The following is a 17,224-nucleotide window of genomic DNA, read 5'->3' on the forward strand; positions in this document are numbered from 1 at the left end:
GACTTCATCTTGGTCAAATAAAAAAAAGCCACTCGTGACAAAATGTAATCACGTGTTGTTGTTATTGTTGTGAGCATTTTCGTGCAGGGGCCAAAAGCTGGCAAACAGCAAGTGGCTCATCCATGTGAAGCGGCTGTAAGGTGCACACACATGACACATTTGCATCCACTTGAAAATGACATTTGATGTCGTTCTTGCCAAATGTGTGTCACGGGGACAACGAGTAGTATGCTGGCGCCCTCTAGAGGTGCGCGTAAGAATCATGGCTTAAGTACAGTTCAATTGTTCAACACATGCACATTTGCTGTTTAAGAATAGTTTGTTTTAAAACATTTATTGAGTTTTTTTTTATTTTTTATTTAACTTTTATGTGCTACAGTGGCTTGCAATAAAATGAATATCTTAGGTAAAACGTTGCAGGGAGGCGACAACAGCATTTTTACTTTAGCGCCCTCTGGTGTTCATAAGGACAATTACATGTCTTCAAGGGCTGAAGGTTTTTTTACCTGACGACTCATTGATTGACTCAGACTTCTTTTTTGTCAAACTCATTTAAATAAAATTAAACCATCAAGAGGTGTTTCTAATACTTCGGTTTTAATCTGATTTGATTGACCTGCCTTGTGTTTGATTTAATTAAATGTAAGTGTCTTCCAGTCAGTGTCGATCTGAGCTATAACTCAGTGACTGGGGTCACTGGAGGTCAAACGTTTATATTGGTGACATGTTGGAGGCGTGTGCGAAAGATTTCGAGGGAGGCGCGATGACACTTTTGGTCACGCAAACAAACACTTGCCTGTCAATTCAGGAGGTCGTGACCTTCGCCTCGTCTGGTCGGCATGAAGCAAAGACGCACGCCAGCACGCCAGCCTGGAAACGATGAGTCACAGCACACGCGCGCACACGTCTCTCCTATCTGTGTGTGTGTGTGGTGATTCATTGCGAAGAACAACAAGTGATATATTAGGCCTGTCCGATATCTGTGTAGCCCCATTTAAGCCCTTCCAGCATTTGACTGTATATTTGAAAATACATTTTTCAATTATTTTCTGCCGCCCTTTTGCACCGGGAGCCAAAAAATGTATTTAAAAAAAAAATCATGCCTGTCTCGGATTTGTCTTGAAAAGTGGAGGACTTGCTTGGAGCTGGTCGTTTGCTGACAAGCTGGCATCGTTTAAGTGGCGCCCAAATGCACTTAGAGGGGCCATGACTTTGAATATGGTGATGTGGATGCGAGTCAGGGCGGCGGTAATGTAATCAGGCAGTCACATTATGTGCTGTTTCAGGCACGTACGTGTCGGGCCCAACGGGACCTCGGGGCTCAGGTGGCGCTGGCACACGCGCACGCACACACTCCAGTTACACAACTCGCTTTCTTTTATAGGGATTTATTTTGGAGCAAAGACGTTTTATAAACGTAAAATGTATTTTCTGTATTATTATTTTTTAACTCATTCACTGCCGTTGACGGCTATGGACGTCAAAAATTAATTTGAAGTATTTCTATTAGTTTCACATTTTATCCACTTTTGTTAACAAGAGTATGGAAACCTATATATTTTTTATTGTACTATTAGAACAGATATAAAATGTGTGATTAATCGTGAGTTAACTGTTGAAGTAATGCGAATAATTACAATTAAAAAATGTAATAGCCTGACGTGATTTAAAGATTACATTTTTTAATCGTGATTAATCGCATGACTTCAACAGTTAACTCACAATTAACTCATTCACTGCCATCGACGGCTATAGATGTCAAAAATTCATTTGAACTATATTTCTATTAGTTTAAAATTTTCCCCACTTTTGTTAACAAGAGTATGAATACCTAGATTTTTTTTTATTGTATTGGAACAGATATAAAATATGTGATTAATCGTGAGTTAACTAGTGCAGCCATGCAATTAATTACAATAAAAAATTGTAATCGCTCTTAAAAAAAAAAGATTATATAAAAAAATTAAAGAAAAGATTATTAAAAATTAGGGGCATCAAGTGATAAAAATTTGTAATTGTAATTAATTGCATGACTTCACTAGTTACCTCACGATTAATCACACATTTTATATCTGTTCTAAATGTACCCAAAAAATATTCTAGGCTTTCAGACTCTTGTTAACAAAAAAACTGATAGAAATAGTTCTAATAATTTTTTTTTTTACGTCTATTGCTGTCAATGGCAGTGAATGAGTTAAAAGCACTCTAGTTAATGAAAACGTGTCTTTGATCTTTTTAGTTATTTAGTCATAAACTTGTCAATTTTATATCTGTTCAAAATTTACAATAAAAAAAATAGATTTTCATACTCTTGTTAACAAAAGTTAAAAAAAAATTTTAACTAATAGAAATTGTTAAAATGATTTTTGGACGTCTATAGCCGTCAATGGCAGTGAATTAGTTAAAAGCACTCTAGTTAATGAAAACGTGTCTTTGATCTTTTTAGTTATTTAGTCATGAACTTGCCTTGGACTTAATTGTTTTCTTTGATGACAACATTTGCAGTACACTGAAAAAAATGTACATAGTGTAACTAGTATTTTTGATCCAATTTATTTGAAAGCACAACGTTGATTGATTCTCACCCATCATTTAAATGCCATATTGCAGACATGTCATGTATCAAGAAACCAAACGAGACAAACGCATGTAAACAACTTTGTAACAATCCGCTCAAGCATGTTACCTTACGTTATTATTATGAATACACAATTTACTGCTTCTTTGCGGCTGCTAATCCACATTTCACCATAATGATAATAAAGTTGTAAACAATCTAACAAACATATCACACAAAAATACACTGTGGAAAGACAATAACAGTACAGTCATTCATTATTTATCCTCTGCGTGGAACGACTAATATTAGTGCCGTACTGATGAACCGCAGAATTGATATGTTTAAATAAACGGTATATCAGTCTTATACTGCATCCAGGTGGCCAAGACGAGCACACCAGAAAGAGCTGCAAAATGGCTGTTTGAGTGATGCAATGTGGCGAAATCGGTTTAGTTCTTAATTATTGTAATTTTTTTCTACACCGTTTTTTTCCCATTAAAATGCACATTACAACAATTATAGTTTTACGGTGGGCGGGGCTTGAATTTGGAATTTGTAATGATTTCAATAGGAAAAGATGATTTGAGATACAAGCGGTCACGGAGCGACTTACATTTGTATCTCAAGGCACCACTGCATGTAAAATGTATAAAAATTGTATTTTAGGTTTTAAATTGCTTAAACATTATTTAAAATGATTTTTAACACTCAAGACGACGGTAAAATCTAAATTGTTTGACTTCTTCAGTAAGCATATGAAAATGGCCAACGCCATATTCAATCCCGCCACAGCGGAAGGAGCCGGTGTCGGTATCAGATGCGATCGGCCTGCCAGATGGTATCGGCGTCGCCTAATGAACATTTCACGCTACAGGATTGGCTTGAAATTATCCAATTGATGACAAACATTGGAAAGAAAATATTAAAGATGTAATTTAGATAACAAAATGTACGTGCTGAAATTGTAAAAACGCAAATAAAACCGAAGAATATAAAAGCAAGATATATTGAATAAATAATAAGTACACAAATTAATTGCCTGTGACAAATATTGTCAGTTTAGATCGCTAATGTGGTCCTATTATCATTAAAGCTATTTTTGTGATGTATTGTGATTTGTGAACTGCTAAAAAAAGAAACTAAACCGAAGCGAACACGTCTGAATCGCGCAATTCGTTAGCGCTGCTATAATGACGTCATCGGCAAGATCGACGACGCTTCAATCTATTTTTTTTTGTTATTTCTTAAATCCTCAGGAATCCTGCTTTTATATTCTTAGGTTTATTTACGTTTTGACAATTTCAGTCCATACATTTTGTTATTTAAATGACATCTTTAATATTTTCTTTACAATGTTTTGACGTCACCGGATTATTATTATTATTATTTTTAAATAACTTTATTGAACAATTGTAAACGGACATTCCAGGCAATCCTGTAGCGTGACGCCATCAATAGGCGACTCCGATACAATCTGTCAGCCCAATCACATCTGGTACCGACACCGGCGCTGCGTTCAAGATACCGCCCACCCGAGGTTAAGCAGCAAACCTCCCGGTGGTGCGAGCTTTCCGTCAACGCTCGATAGCGGCCAGGCGGAGACGTTCGGCGGCGGACCCGGTCACGCTCTCGCCGGGGTCGGCGGCGCTCAGCTGGCTCTGGCGACCGCGATGGCTGCCGAGGGGCGGTTGGGGCCGCCGGTGTAGGAGGAAGAGGCGCTTGGCGGCCGAGCGGTACTTGCGCGACATCAGGTTGTAGACCACCGGGTTGATGGAGGCGCTCAGGTAGCACAGCACCATGGAGGCCATGTTGAAGTGTTGGCTCAGCATGGCCGTGTCGTAGTCGTCCACTTGGGCAAACAGGTTGCGGCCGATGTGGTACGGAAGCCAGCAGATGATGAAGGCCAACACCACCACCACTAGGGGGCGACACACACAACGAATGCCACCAGATTGGGAGGTTTTATTATTGAGGCTAAATCTATTTAATAACCTCTTTAAAAATTGGCAAAAATCTGTCTATTTTCTTTTCTGGTTGTTTAATCTTGTAAAATGTTAATGTGTTAAAGAAAGAAAAAATGGGCCCCCCCAAAAAATCATATTTTCGACGATTTTTTTTTTGGGGGGGGGGGGTGATTCAATGTCATTAACTTTATGTTGTAATGTGTTTAATATAAAATAATCTGCAAAAAAATGTTGCTAATTTTGGCAGATTTTTAAAAAATCCGCACATTTTTGCTGATTTTATTTTATTTATTTGATGTTTATTCTATGTATTTATTTATTTATTTATTTATTCACTTACCTACTTCTACACTTTGTATACAGTGATGCTTGTTTTAAAGTGCTTTATAAATAAAGTTGAGTTGAGATTTTGGGGGATGAATATCATTATATTTGTCTAAAATAATTTTTTTTACACGGACACTTCCAAACGTAGAGGACGAAAATCAACATTGAAGCCAGCTTTGTCAAACGACATGGAAGCGTTTGTGTGGAAAGCTGCAAACATTCCCGGAAAAAGATTTAGTGCGCGTGCGGCGTTACTCGAGCACAACGAGTGAAAAGCATCGTTAGTGCTGATTAACGAGCGTTCACGCCGGACCGTCCGATTGGACCGTGGGACGACATCAATATTCGCACGCCAGGCCATATGAGAAGAACAAAACGATATTGGGAAAGAACAAAGACGCCGCGGCGCTGCTTTTACAGGGAACAATTAGCGCACGCACGCACGCACAGGATTCAGTGTGTGCGACAGGCCAGCGTCAAGTGAAAGCGGGCCCGACACCAAGACAAAGGGTGACAAATGACGAGTGGAGACCAACAACAATGAAAGCGAGCTAGCAAAATAATTTTGAAACACATCTGGTTTGAAACCCTAATCCGGGTTTAAAACCTCAATTCTGGTTTAAAAAAAACAAAAAAAACAACTTACCCTTGGAACCCTCATTTAATATTAAGAACCTCATTTTCTAAACCAGGATGGATAATAATTTTTCAGACTGTCACTGTCTTGGAACCTTACTTTGACGCCCTAACTCTGACTTTCAACCCTAATTTGAAACTGCAACAGCAACTTGAGACCCACAATTTGAAACAATAACGTTGTCTTGGAACCTAATTTGGCACCGTAACCCTCGTTTGAAACCCCAACTCCAAATTGGAACTCGAGTTTGATCTTGAGAACCTGATTTGAAACCTTGACTTGAAAGTTGAAGCCAGGCTGTCGATCCTTTTGGAAATCCTAATCGTGTCTTGAAACGTTACCGCGATGGGAATCGGCCAAAGTGGAACTTCAAATAATAGTTTTGCCGAATTGTTATGAAAATCTGTCAATTCACCAAGGATGCAGATCACATTTGTCATGATAGATATTAAAAAAACAAATAGTTCCAGTCTTGTATGATAAATAAACAAGTTGTCTAAATAGATTTGAAAGATTAGTCCACCCTCTGATTTTATCGGTGATTACCAAGGTTATTTTAGTTAACGAAAAAATAAAAATAAAACAATTGCGTTAACGAAAATGCTTTTTAAAAAACAAAAACTGAAACTACATTTTATGTTTACAAAACGTACTCTAAAATTCACTTTATAAAAGAGTCACTTTATAAAGTAAAAAAGAAAAAAACTAGAAAAAAAAGCTAAAAAGCTAGAATTCTTTTTTTTATTTCTCGTGAGTTTCTGAGTTTTTTTCTCGCAAATCTGTCACTTTATAAAGTCGCAAATTTACGATTTTTTTCTCTCTCAAATTTGCCACTTTATAAATTCTCAAATTTGCCAATCTATAAAGTCGTAAATGTACGATTTTTTTCCTCACAAATCTGCCACTTCATAAAGTTGCAAATTTACAAAAAAAATTCTCTCGCAAATTTGCCATATTACAAGTTCGCAAATTTGCCAATCTATAAAGTCGCAAATGCGCAAGTTTTTTTCTCGTAAATCTGCCAATTCATAAAGTCGCAAATTTACGATTTTTTCTCTCGGAATATTGCCTCGACCCTCTAAAAAATATATATTCATACATGGCCCTAATACTAACTAAAACTAAACTAAGCATAAAAAAAACCCAAATAAAAACGTACAGAACTGAAGACTAATTAAAACTAAGTAAAAAAAACAACTAAATTAAAGCGGTTAAAAAAATGGATGGATGAATAAAATAAAAATTCCAAATCACTTATGTATTTATTTATTTTTTCAACTCGCTGATCGGTAATCAGCTTCAAAACCCTGATCGTTTATAGCCTGGGTTCGCTTTTTATTTTATTTTTAATATTTTATCTTGAAATCGGCCATTTTGTCTCCAGCGGTGACTTCTCGAGCCCTGGCACTCACCGAGGATCTTGACGGTCTGCCTGTGCGATCGTTCCCTGGCGAGCGCGCCGGGTCCCCTCACGTCGCCGCGGCTCCTCCACAGCTTGAGGCCGATGGATCCGTAGAGGAAGAGCAGGCAGAGCATGGGGCACAGGAAGTAGCCGGTGGACACCCACAGCATGATGTGCAGCCGGCCCGAGTGGATGGCGGCGTCCGTGTGCTTGCACTGGCCGCCGCCGCGCGCCCCCGTCCCGTTGTCGTACTCCACGCCCACCAGGAAGAGCGTGGGCGTGGACGAGGCCAGGGCGAAGCCCCACAGGGCGGCGATGATGTAATGGACGCGGCGTTTGGTCACCAGGACCTTGGTGCGAAGCGGGAAGCTGATGGCCAGGTAGCGCTCCACGCTCAGGGCGGCGATGTGCAAAATGGTGGCCGACGTGCAGCCCTCGAAGACGTAGTGGTAGAGCAGGCACACGGCTTCGCCGAACAGCCACGGCACGTACTTCCACAGGCGGTAGAGGTCAAAGGGCAGGCACAGGAAGATGAGCAGGTCCGACACGGCCATGCTGGACAGGTACAGGTTGGTGGTGGTCTTCATGTCCTTGAAGTGCTGGATGATGAGGATGGTCATGGTGTTGCCCGCCACGCCCACCACCAAGATGGCCACGCAGATGGCCGTCACGGGGATCAGCGTGGAGGTGGGGAACAGGGAGCCCTCGTAGTGGTGGTCGCCCACGCCCACGGCCACGCCCACGGCCGCGGCCGCAGGGTCGTCGGCCGCCTCGGGCGATTGGAGATCCACCTGGGCGCGGGTCCACGGCATCGTCACTTCTGACGACAAAAAAGCCAACACAGCAACGCATCGTGAGCAGTTTCGCATAGGAAAAGTCGACACACCCCTGTTCAAATTCCAAGAGTCGGGCTCAAATGAGATCAAGTGAATTATCCAATAAATCGTTTTTAAGAGTAAAAATAAACAATTGAAATAATACAATGCAAACCAATCTCGTAACCATGGATGTGTTTACGATGAGATAATCACATTCAAATTCATATTAAATGGGAGGCAGCACACGCCTGCCACCGTTTTAGCGTCTGATTAACCACAAATAAAGTTCAGCTGTTCTAGCATGCGTTTGAACAGGGGTGTGTAGACTTACACTAATAGTGGATGAAAAATGATTTTCCTTTTTTCTATTTAAAGCGTTTTCACAAGCAAACAACAGTGCAGTACGGTGTAAAGTTATTTAAATAATACAATTTTTTTTTAATTTATTACCAGCACAAAAAAACAATGAACAAATAAACAATACAAATTAATATTTAAAAAATTAATTCTCATTTCCAAATAATAAAAACATGACAAAAATACAAACAATTACTAGAATGATACAAATTATGTAAAAAAAAAAGCCCTAATCCTAATAACAAAAAAAAAATCCAAGTGAATAAATTAAAAAAACAAAACAAGAAACATTACTAACAATTATAAAAACATTATTGAAAATATATTGTAAAAAATAAATGAAGAAAAAGATACAAACATTAATTTAAAAAAAGAAAGTAAATAAATAAATACATAAAAATACTAACATTCAAACATTTTATAAAAATGTCAAACGAAAAATGAATTATAATAGCACAAAAAATGAAAAAGTACCCATTAGCTACAACATTGGGTACAATATGGCAAAAGAGGACATTTTATTAGGTACACCTTGACAATCTTTCCAATGACATCCACCAATGCCAGCAATTCTGCCTTTATAAATGACGAATAATACATTTACCTGTAAAATGGAAGAAGCGATCTGGACTTCCGATCCGGCGGCCAACAGCGATTTGGCTGATGTGGCGACAAGAGCGAAGAGCAGCTCCTCTTCCTCCTCCTCCTCCCAAAGGGGAGCTTGTCGCCCTAATTGAATGATGACAATGGGAGGAAGTTAGCATGCGCGTGTAGGAGTACCGGTGCGCTCTTTTTCCTCAATACTAAACATAATTCAGCGCACTATAGGATGTGGAATAAAGCCATTTGAGCACCCCCACCCCCCCCATATGCTACTAGTGATTGGGAAAAAAAAGTGTGCTGTGAATGAAGAATGACAATTTGCAATGAAATTTATAGATGAGAAAATTCTTGTCTAAATCAAGGTTTACTTTTAAAATCTTGATTGCAATTTTCCTGATTCGTCCACGCAACATTGGGCCAACTCACATTTCCAAGAAACCAGACTTCACCTTAAGAAAAGCTTCCCACAAAGTGACTTATTTATAGATGACTATCATCTTATTTTTTTTAAAATTTATTTATTTTTTGAACGGTGAAATTTGAACGGAAGTTTTATGTGGGAGTTGTTACGCAGCAAAAAAAAAGTGTGGAGAATAAAAATCACAATATTATTATACAAGAATAATGACCTGGTATCTAACCTATGGAACTAAAGATAACGACCGTATTGATCCAATATCCAACATGATTCAAGTCCAGAATTCGGCCAAATGCCAAAATGTGAGGAAAGCCACAGTTTGTGGCTCACCAAGATATAAGCCCCTCCCCCAAACGTAATTGCGGCCATAAAACTTGAATTCACACTCCTGTATAATGTAAAAAAAAAAAAAAGGAGTTAGCCCACTATAGTTCTCATTGGCTCATTTATTTAATATCCTACAAGTGTGCGGAAATGTCATATCAAGTGAGGACAAAGAGCATACTCGTTACGTGGACCTTAAGCTTGATAGGATTCTTCTGAGTAATGGCCAGCATTGTGGTTATCTCTCCTCTTCCTTGTCATCGGCTCAGCCTGGTGACAGCTGCATGCAAAATGGCCGTTTGCTCTTTAATGAGAGCATCCGTCACGTGAAATGTGTTCTTGTTTGCTAGCCCCGTTAAGACACCAGCTCTGTCTTGGTTACTCGGCCACAAAACCTTCCTCCTCCTTCTCTCAGCCTGTTTGGACAAACTCAAAATGGGGGAAGAAAAAAAAAAGTTATACATTTTCAAGAAAAAAAGAAGAAGGTTATATCGTTTCAAAGAAATATTAAATTCTATTTCTTCACCATCTCAATCTGGGATTGCTCCACGTTGATGCTGTGCAATACTTCGAGCTGATTGGACGATGCGGCATCTCGTACACGTTTGTTTCGACCAATCACGGCCACGGAGGAAAAATGTATCAGATAAAAATGCCCGAAGCGCCGCTCGCTGTTCAACATTCAACAAGGAAACTGTGAATAATTCTGCAAGAACAGAATTGCAGCCTTCATTCGTCCATGTTAGGTTTGTTTGTTTGCCCCTGGTGTCGTCACAGCTGAATATCCCGCCCCCAAATATAACGTCGCTCTGTGATTGGTGGTTCGCATCGATGGAGATCAACAGGCTCGGTACAAGATGTGTTCTCGGGAGTTTGTGAACTCACAAATACTGCGAGAATTCCTCTTGCAGAGCAAGGTAAAAAAAAACAAAAAAAGGAAAAGATGCAAAAAAATATTTTGGAGAAAAAGTCTTACATCTTCAGGAAATATTAGCATAAATAAGCACATTTTCAATAAAACATCTTACATTAAAATTATTTTTTTTGAAGTGATTTTTTTAGGTAAGAAATGAGTATTAAAAAAAACGTATATTCAGGAATAGTTTTGTTTAAAAAAACAAGTTCCAATGAGAAGGTATAAATTTTCATAAAATGAGAAAAAAAGTTATATTTTTGAGGGGAAACAAAAGTAACATTTATTTTATAGGAAAAAAATACTTAAAAAAAAAAAGTAATATTTTCTGGGGAAAATGTAGTAAACAGTTTTATATTTCCCCCCCAAAAAAGAAGTAATTAAGATTTTTTTTTATACTCAAGAAGAAAAAGTCATGGCTCGACCAAGTGGTGAAAGTTGAAAACATTAAGCCTTTGCAAATGAGTTATTAATATTAGGACGACAAAAGAAGACACATTTAAGAATAATAAATCTTTTATTGTGCATGGATTTTTTTGTCGTAGATATCATGGCTATACATATACACGTTAAATACATTTCTATGATTCCATTCCATTTCCCCGCCCACATAATCAACATCTGGAAAGTGATATGTCTCGTTAGCTAAGTATGTATCGTATAACAAATTGTCATTTTTGGAATGTATGGTGAATGAGGTATACCGCAAAGATTAAAATGACATAAAAATGGTCATTTCTCCATTTTTGTGCATATTTAATTTTTTTTGTCATTTTTGTTGTTCTCCCCAAACTGAACAGGTGACGTTTTTAAATGGCACACGTTGCTATCAAAAGATAGAGAGCGCGCAAGAGAGGACATTCGAGGACCAAATTAACACGTTTGCAAGGTACCGATGGGATTTTTAGTTATTTTTATTTAGTCATATGGTCGCAATTTTCAGACTGAAGATGAGAAAAGTCTGAAAGGATTTCAATTTCAACAATACACAGAAGTCATAATATTGTGACGGATGGGGTGCGCGCAACATATCTTCATTATTCTTCTCAATTTATATTATCACATATGATATAAAAAATAGATATTATATACTTCACATGTAACCCTGGACGAGCCAAAAGTAAAAACAAAAAAGTCAAATGAAACACGCACAAACGACTACGGTTTCTTCTCTTTACTGACACCAAATTAAAGGTAGCAAAAAAATTAAAGGAAATAAAACACCTTGTAGTGTTTTCTAACAAAATAAAATAAAATAATATATATATACAAAAAAAAATCCCCCCCCAATTAAGGCCTCTGAAACAACTGCTATTTCTTTCCTCTGGTATTTATTTCTTACATTTGCTCAGTTGTTTCAGCGACAAAGACGCCTTTTTTTTTTTAAAAAGTGTGTTTGTGGTGTAAAATGCCAACCTGGGTTTTCGTTTTGCTGTAGCTAAGGTGCAAAAAACACAAAATCAAATCAAATTAAAAAAACGGACAACATGAAAGAAACAACTAAAGGAAGCGGACATTTTTTGTGCTGAACAAGATTTCCCGAAGCCAAGCAGCAGCTGCGAGATTGTAAAAACAAGCTACATCATCTTCATCTTCATCATCCTCATCCTATGGGGAGTAAAAAATAGGTGGATTGGTTAGTTTGCTTTCGATTTTTCTCATTAAGTTTGAAGCCCAAGCCGCTGCTGCTGTAGAAAAATAGGATTTCTTCGCTCACATATATTTTTTTTTACATCCTTCAACATTTGCCACACGAACAAAAACAAACCAAAAGTGCTGAATCATCGCTCTACAGATTTTTGGGGGCTTTTGTTAAAAGTCTTTTCATGTGGTCCTCTAGCCCTGCAAACTCACCAGGCGACGGGTCCCGCAGATACTACGTAAAAACATAAGGAAAAAAAAAAAACTGGATATGACTGCAATTATAAATAAGGGTTATAAACAACGAGTACCCGCAACAAAGTTTGGGATTTTGAGCGTGAAATTTCAGGATGAGCCTCAAATGCACTAAAGTGATAATATTGGTCATGAGCATGATCATTGGAGAACCACGTATTTTTTGACAGCCACTGCACTCTTTTTTTACAGGTGAACCTCATTTGATTTTTTGGTCATTTTTTTCCACTTGTTCTGCGTTTCTGTACTTCTATAAATTCTCAACAGGTAGAATGTCCACTTGCATGCTTTCCTCCGCCTCCTCAAGTCTTGCTGCATTGTCAAATTATTTTCTTTTGTGGCCACAAAAGCACATTTTTACAATTGATTATTCTATTGGTTAACAGAATAAACATTCATGTCACATTCAATTTGCTTGCGAAATATTTTTTGCCCCATTTGCAGTTCATTAAGTGATTATTTTTCTCATTTGGTATTGTTTAATGATTAAACAAAGCCAAATAAATGACAATGTAGTGTGATATACACTAGTCAAGCGGCTTCAAGTTCAACTACAGGTCATTCATACTACCGCTGCAATTAACCATTATTTTCATATTATTATTATTATTTTTTTAAATTAGTTTAGTCTGTAACATGCAAAAGTAGATGTTTGCAAATGTCTTATATAAAGGTAATCAGTCTGCTTCCATGGAAGACTAGCGAAACGGAAGGATATTTATTGGATATTAATTTGAAAATAAACAACACCTCTCCAATCAAGTGTGTCTATTTCATATTTCTTGCTAAATGGATTTGTTCTTTTGATTTGGGCAGAAAATCTGGACAAAAATTGCAATTTCAATTCCTCAAATCACTGTTTCAGGAACAATTTCGTACATGTAACAATGACGGAAGAGGATTAGGGCCAGTGAAGAGAGAAAAAAAAAGTTGGCAGGATTCTGACTTTATTCTCAGAATTCTGACTTTAAAGCGATAATTCTGACTTTAATCTCAGAATTCTGACTTCAAAGTCAGAATTTTGAAAATTAAATCGGAATCCTGACTTTAATCTTATAAATCTTAATAAAGTCTGACTTTATTAATGCTAATATTCTCACTTTTAAGTCAGAATTCTGATTTTAAAGTGAGAACTCTGACTTTAAAGTGAGAATTGAGAATAAATTCTCCTTTCTTCACCAGCCCTAATCCTCCTCCGTAAACAATCCAATGAGATGATTCTAGAATGACATGATTGATGTGTTTGCCACCTCTGCTAGAATGTCAGTGGCCTCTCAGGACTAGAAGTGTTAGCTACAGAAAGACTGGAAGAGTCACAGAAAGGCACAAGTGGACTTATTTAGAGGGGGGGAAAAATCCTCCAATTAGCTCCTTCCTAGAAACAGCCAAAAGTACTAAAACACCAAATAGTTTGACATTCAAATGTTTAGGTCAAATTAAGTTAACCTGTAAAGTTTTTTGGGGTGTATTTAAGATTCATCCTGTGATGTCACCCAATATCCCTCCTTTTTGGGGAGTAATGTACATAATATCTTTGTGTGACCCCCTCCACATGCCCTCTCGGCAAGGGAGCAGAAAGTATGGGGGGGGGGAAAAAAATAGAAGAAAAAGAATAAAGCTGTAATAACCGTGGTGCCCTGACGGCGGCGCTCAATTGATGATTAAGTACTGGATGAGGAACGCGAAGAGGATGGCGATGACGGCGAATGCCATGAGAAGCAGGAAGGCGCACTGCTCGTCCGTCAGGCTGCGGCCGGCCCGGCTCAACGTCGAAGAGGAGGAAGAGGAGGAGGAAGTTGACCTGGAGGAGGAGGAGGACGAGGCCGAGGCGGGGCCGTCGCCGCCCCGCTGGACGGCGAGCGTCACGGTGGGGCTGTAAGGCCCGCTCAGCTCGGGCGCGTCCTGGCACTGGCGGATGGCGCACACCCGGAAGCGGTAGTCGCTGTTGGGGTGGAGGTGCTGCACCGTGAAGCACGTGCCAGGACCTTTGTACGCCTGCCCAGAAACAAACAATTTGGTATTCATTAATTCCTATTTTGCGTTGGAATTTAGCCTCGAGTCGAGTTGAGTGTTGAATAATTGAACAACTGAATGTAGACAAACATGGGTTCATGACTGTGTACATAATAGATGTTATTGGTATTGATGGGAAAATGAAGCACTTGCAATATATATTTTTTTATACTCCTCTCGATGGTGTTCTTGGTTTAAAGATAAAGGCTGGTGCAATGGAAATTAGTTAAATTCCCGCTACATCTTTAAACCAAGAGTGCCATCTAGAGGAGTCAAAATATAGCACAAGTGTTTCATGAAGCTTCATTTGTCCATCTCTAGTTATTGGTGCCTTAACATCTTCTCCGGTATAAGAGATTTGCCGCCATCTTGTGGGTATCTCACTATACAAATTGCTGTGCCAAAAAGGACTTAAGAACGACAAAAAAATAAAATAAATAATAATAATAATAAAAATAACAAGACTGATGAAATATATATATATATATATATATATAAATAAAAAAAAAGTAGTGTATGTAAGATACATATATGAAATTAATGTAGTTATACTGTACAAGTATATGGTATTGCACAAGTAGGTCTACTAGATATTTCAAATTGTACATTTGACTAATTCTATTGAAATACAATAAGAAATAAAAAATGAGTGGACATTTTATTGACCAATTTTTTGAGAGCGGGAGGAATGTCAAATTGAACTGGACAAAGTGCAATTTCTGTGGAAATTGCTGTGGAATGCGAAGATTTGAATGCATGTGCGGCATTTCAGTGAAATTATATAACCCATTGCCTGATATGACAGTCAGTTGGTATACATGTATATCACTTAGCATAAAGGCCATTGATATATTTGCAATGTACAGTTGGAGGTGGGATTCAAATCAGCGACCTCCTGGTACCGAGCAGTATAAGACACCTGGCAATGATGATCAGTTGTATGTATGGAAGTGGGAAAGTTCAATGTCAGTCCCATTGAAATTGAATGGGGAAAAGTTGATATTTATTGTTAAATTGTGTGAATACTCTAAGTAACGCGAAATCAGACGATATACACCTTGGGAGGCGTGAATTTTTGAAGCGAGTTGAAATTTGAACGATGTAAATCGGAAGTATTATGTGGGAGTTGTTACACGGCAAAAAAGTGTGGAGAATAAAAAGTGCCTGAATATAAAGGTTAGAAACAACATATGTGGGAATGCTGTTCAGCATTCCCATGACTGCAACACCAGGCTGCCGGGTGGGCCGGATTAAAAACACAAACGGGCCCTCCGCCTTTGTCAAGTCAACTTAAGCGTTGTCCCCGATAAACACATGAATCCAATGAGAAGGCAAAACGAGACGTCAACGTCCCCGCTTCCTCTCGCTTATTTGATCCCACTGTGCGTCGCTCTGACATTCGCCTCGGCCATACGTCACGGGGGGGGGGGGGGGGGGGGGGGTACTCCCTTTTGCATAATGGACAACTGCGCCGTGCGAGATGAATGCGCGGTTCAGCGGAAGAGCGCGCGCACCTGCTTGAAGTCAGAGTTTCCCATCACGGACTGCAGCGTGTAGATGACGGGGTCGCCCTTCATGGGCAACAGCGCCTCCCAGCACACCTCGCAGGAACTGTCATCCACTCGCTCCACCTTTGGGGCTACACCAGATGAAATCAGTTTAGCATATGCAAGTAAACGAGCAACAGATGTTGGGTGAGCTCAAAGCCCAAAATTGACATGGCGAGATGCTTTGAGAGAGAAAGAAGAAAATGAGAGAGAGACAACAGTTTCCAAAGTGGGAGATGAGCGAAGAGGGTTACCTTTGAGCGGGGCCGGTGGAGAGCGCAGGGTGGTGAAGGTGTAAACAGCGGAGAAGGGCCCCGACCCCGCCTCGTTCAAGGCCTGGATGCGGAACGCGTACGAGGTAGACTCATTTAGCCTCTGCACTTTGTGGGTGTGGCATGTTCCTTCATACAAGGAGATAAATCTGCAATAACAACACAGGCGAAGAGCATGAAAATGATAACACTCACCTGAAAAGAAGAAAAAAAAAAAAACAAAACAAGAACACAGACTCAAAACAACCATAACATGGCAAAGGATTAAATCTAAACAATCAAATGATCACAATCGTCATCTCTACTTTTCATCGAGACACCCGGGAACCGTTTTAATTGACGTCAAACCTGCCACTCTTGTCCTCCATCTGCAGCTGGTACTGGAGGGCGTCGGAGACGGCGGCTTTGGCGGGACCGTCGCCCCACTTGAGCCTGAGGGTGTGGTGGCTGAAGGCGGTGCACTCCATGCGGGGCGGCTGCGGGGGCAGGGGCTTGGTCTTCATTTTAAAGGTGTGACTAAAGGGCCCCGCGCCCAAGCTGTTCAGGGCCTGGATTCGGATCCTGACAGATGAAATACAAACATCATGTTCCACTATTGACAATAATTTTTCTGTGCAGCCAATTCTGAAAATTGTTTGTGCTAAATTTATACTTTGTTCCGGAGCTGCCAGAATGAATCGATTCATTGACAAGTAATCAATTATCAAATGAATCAGCCAAAGAGCCCCACCTGTAGCTGGTGTCGGGTTGCAGGTGCTGGATGACGTGCTTGGTGACGGGGCCAACCAGAACCGGCTGGCGTTCGCCCAGGTCGATCAGGTAGGACGTGATCTCCGAGCCGTGGTCGCAGGGGTGTTCCCAGCAGATCCCCACGCAGGTCGATGGCGAGTAGAGAGGCGGCGGCCGGACGCATTCCTCCTCCTCTTCCTCCTCCGCTTCCTCCTCCTCCTCTTCCTCCTCCACCACCTCAGGTGCACCAAACCTGATGAGTTCAGACTCCTTCATGGCGCAGATGTTGCTGACGGCGGCAGGGACCGAGCAGGGGGTCAGGCACAAGACCGCCTCGCTGAAGGGGCCCGCGCCGGCCACATTCAGAGCCTGGGAAGACACGAAACCACATTTGTCCACAAGATGGCAGTACAACTTAATGAAAGCCCTATCTAGCTTCATTTG

At 39.8% G+C, this 17,224-nt stretch overlaps 2 protein-coding genes across 8 annotated transcripts in view; both read right to left on the bottom strand.

Annotated features, from left to right (window-relative positions):
- Nucleotides 1–2,534: 2,534 nt before the first annotated feature.
- mlnr (motilin receptor) lies at nt 2,535–10,167 on the bottom strand. Of its 4 annotated transcripts, none has more exons than XM_086081484.1 (5): nt 9,937–10,167; nt 9,592–9,826; nt 8,670–8,794; nt 6,901–7,710; nt 2,535–4,478 (listed from the first exon to the last, which is right to left on the bottom strand). In XM_086081484.1, exons 4-5 carry the CDS (start codon nt 7,700–7,702, stop codon nt 4,135–4,137), a joined length of 1,146 nt encoding a protein of 381 aa, XP_085937610.1. In that variant the 5' UTR covers nt 7,703–7,710; nt 8,670–8,794; nt 9,592–9,826; nt 9,937–10,167; the 3' UTR covers nt 2,535–4,134. The 4 variants fall into 4 exon arrangements, with proteins under 4 accessions (XP_085937610.1, XP_085937609.1, XP_085937611.1 ...); XM_086081483.1 differs by having other exon boundaries at nt 9,592–9,839; XM_086081485.1 differs by having other exon boundaries at nt 9,605–10,167.
- A 654-nt stretch (nt 10,168–10,821) lies between these two features.
- Nucleotides 10,822–17,224, bottom strand: part of fndc3a (fibronectin type III domain containing 3A) — a 56,657-nt gene continuing 50,254 nt past the window's right edge. For all 4 annotated transcript variants that reach the window (XM_086080079.1, XM_086080080.1, XM_086080081.1 and 1 more), the window contains 5 exons: nt 16,782–17,149; nt 16,400–16,612; nt 16,034–16,200; nt 15,747–15,871; nt 10,822–14,214 (listed from right to left, as the gene is read on the bottom strand). In XM_086080079.1, the coding sequence (XP_085936205.1) occupies nt 13,870–14,214; nt 15,747–15,871; nt 16,034–16,200; nt 16,400–16,612; nt 16,782–17,149 (1,218 nt within the window). In that variant the 3' untranslated portion in view covers nt 10,822–13,869. The remainder of the gene's footprint in view (nt 14,215–15,746; nt 15,872–16,033; nt 16,201–16,399; nt 16,613–16,781; nt 17,150–17,224) is intronic.

Source organism: Leptonotus elevatus, chromosome 7 (assembly GCF_054856555.1).
Source record: "Leptonotus elevatus isolate MCC_2025b chromosome 7, RoL_Lele_1.0, whole genome shotgun sequence".
NCBI classification, from domain to species: Eukaryota; Metazoa; Chordata; class Actinopteri; order Syngnathiformes; family Syngnathidae; genus Leptonotus; species Leptonotus elevatus.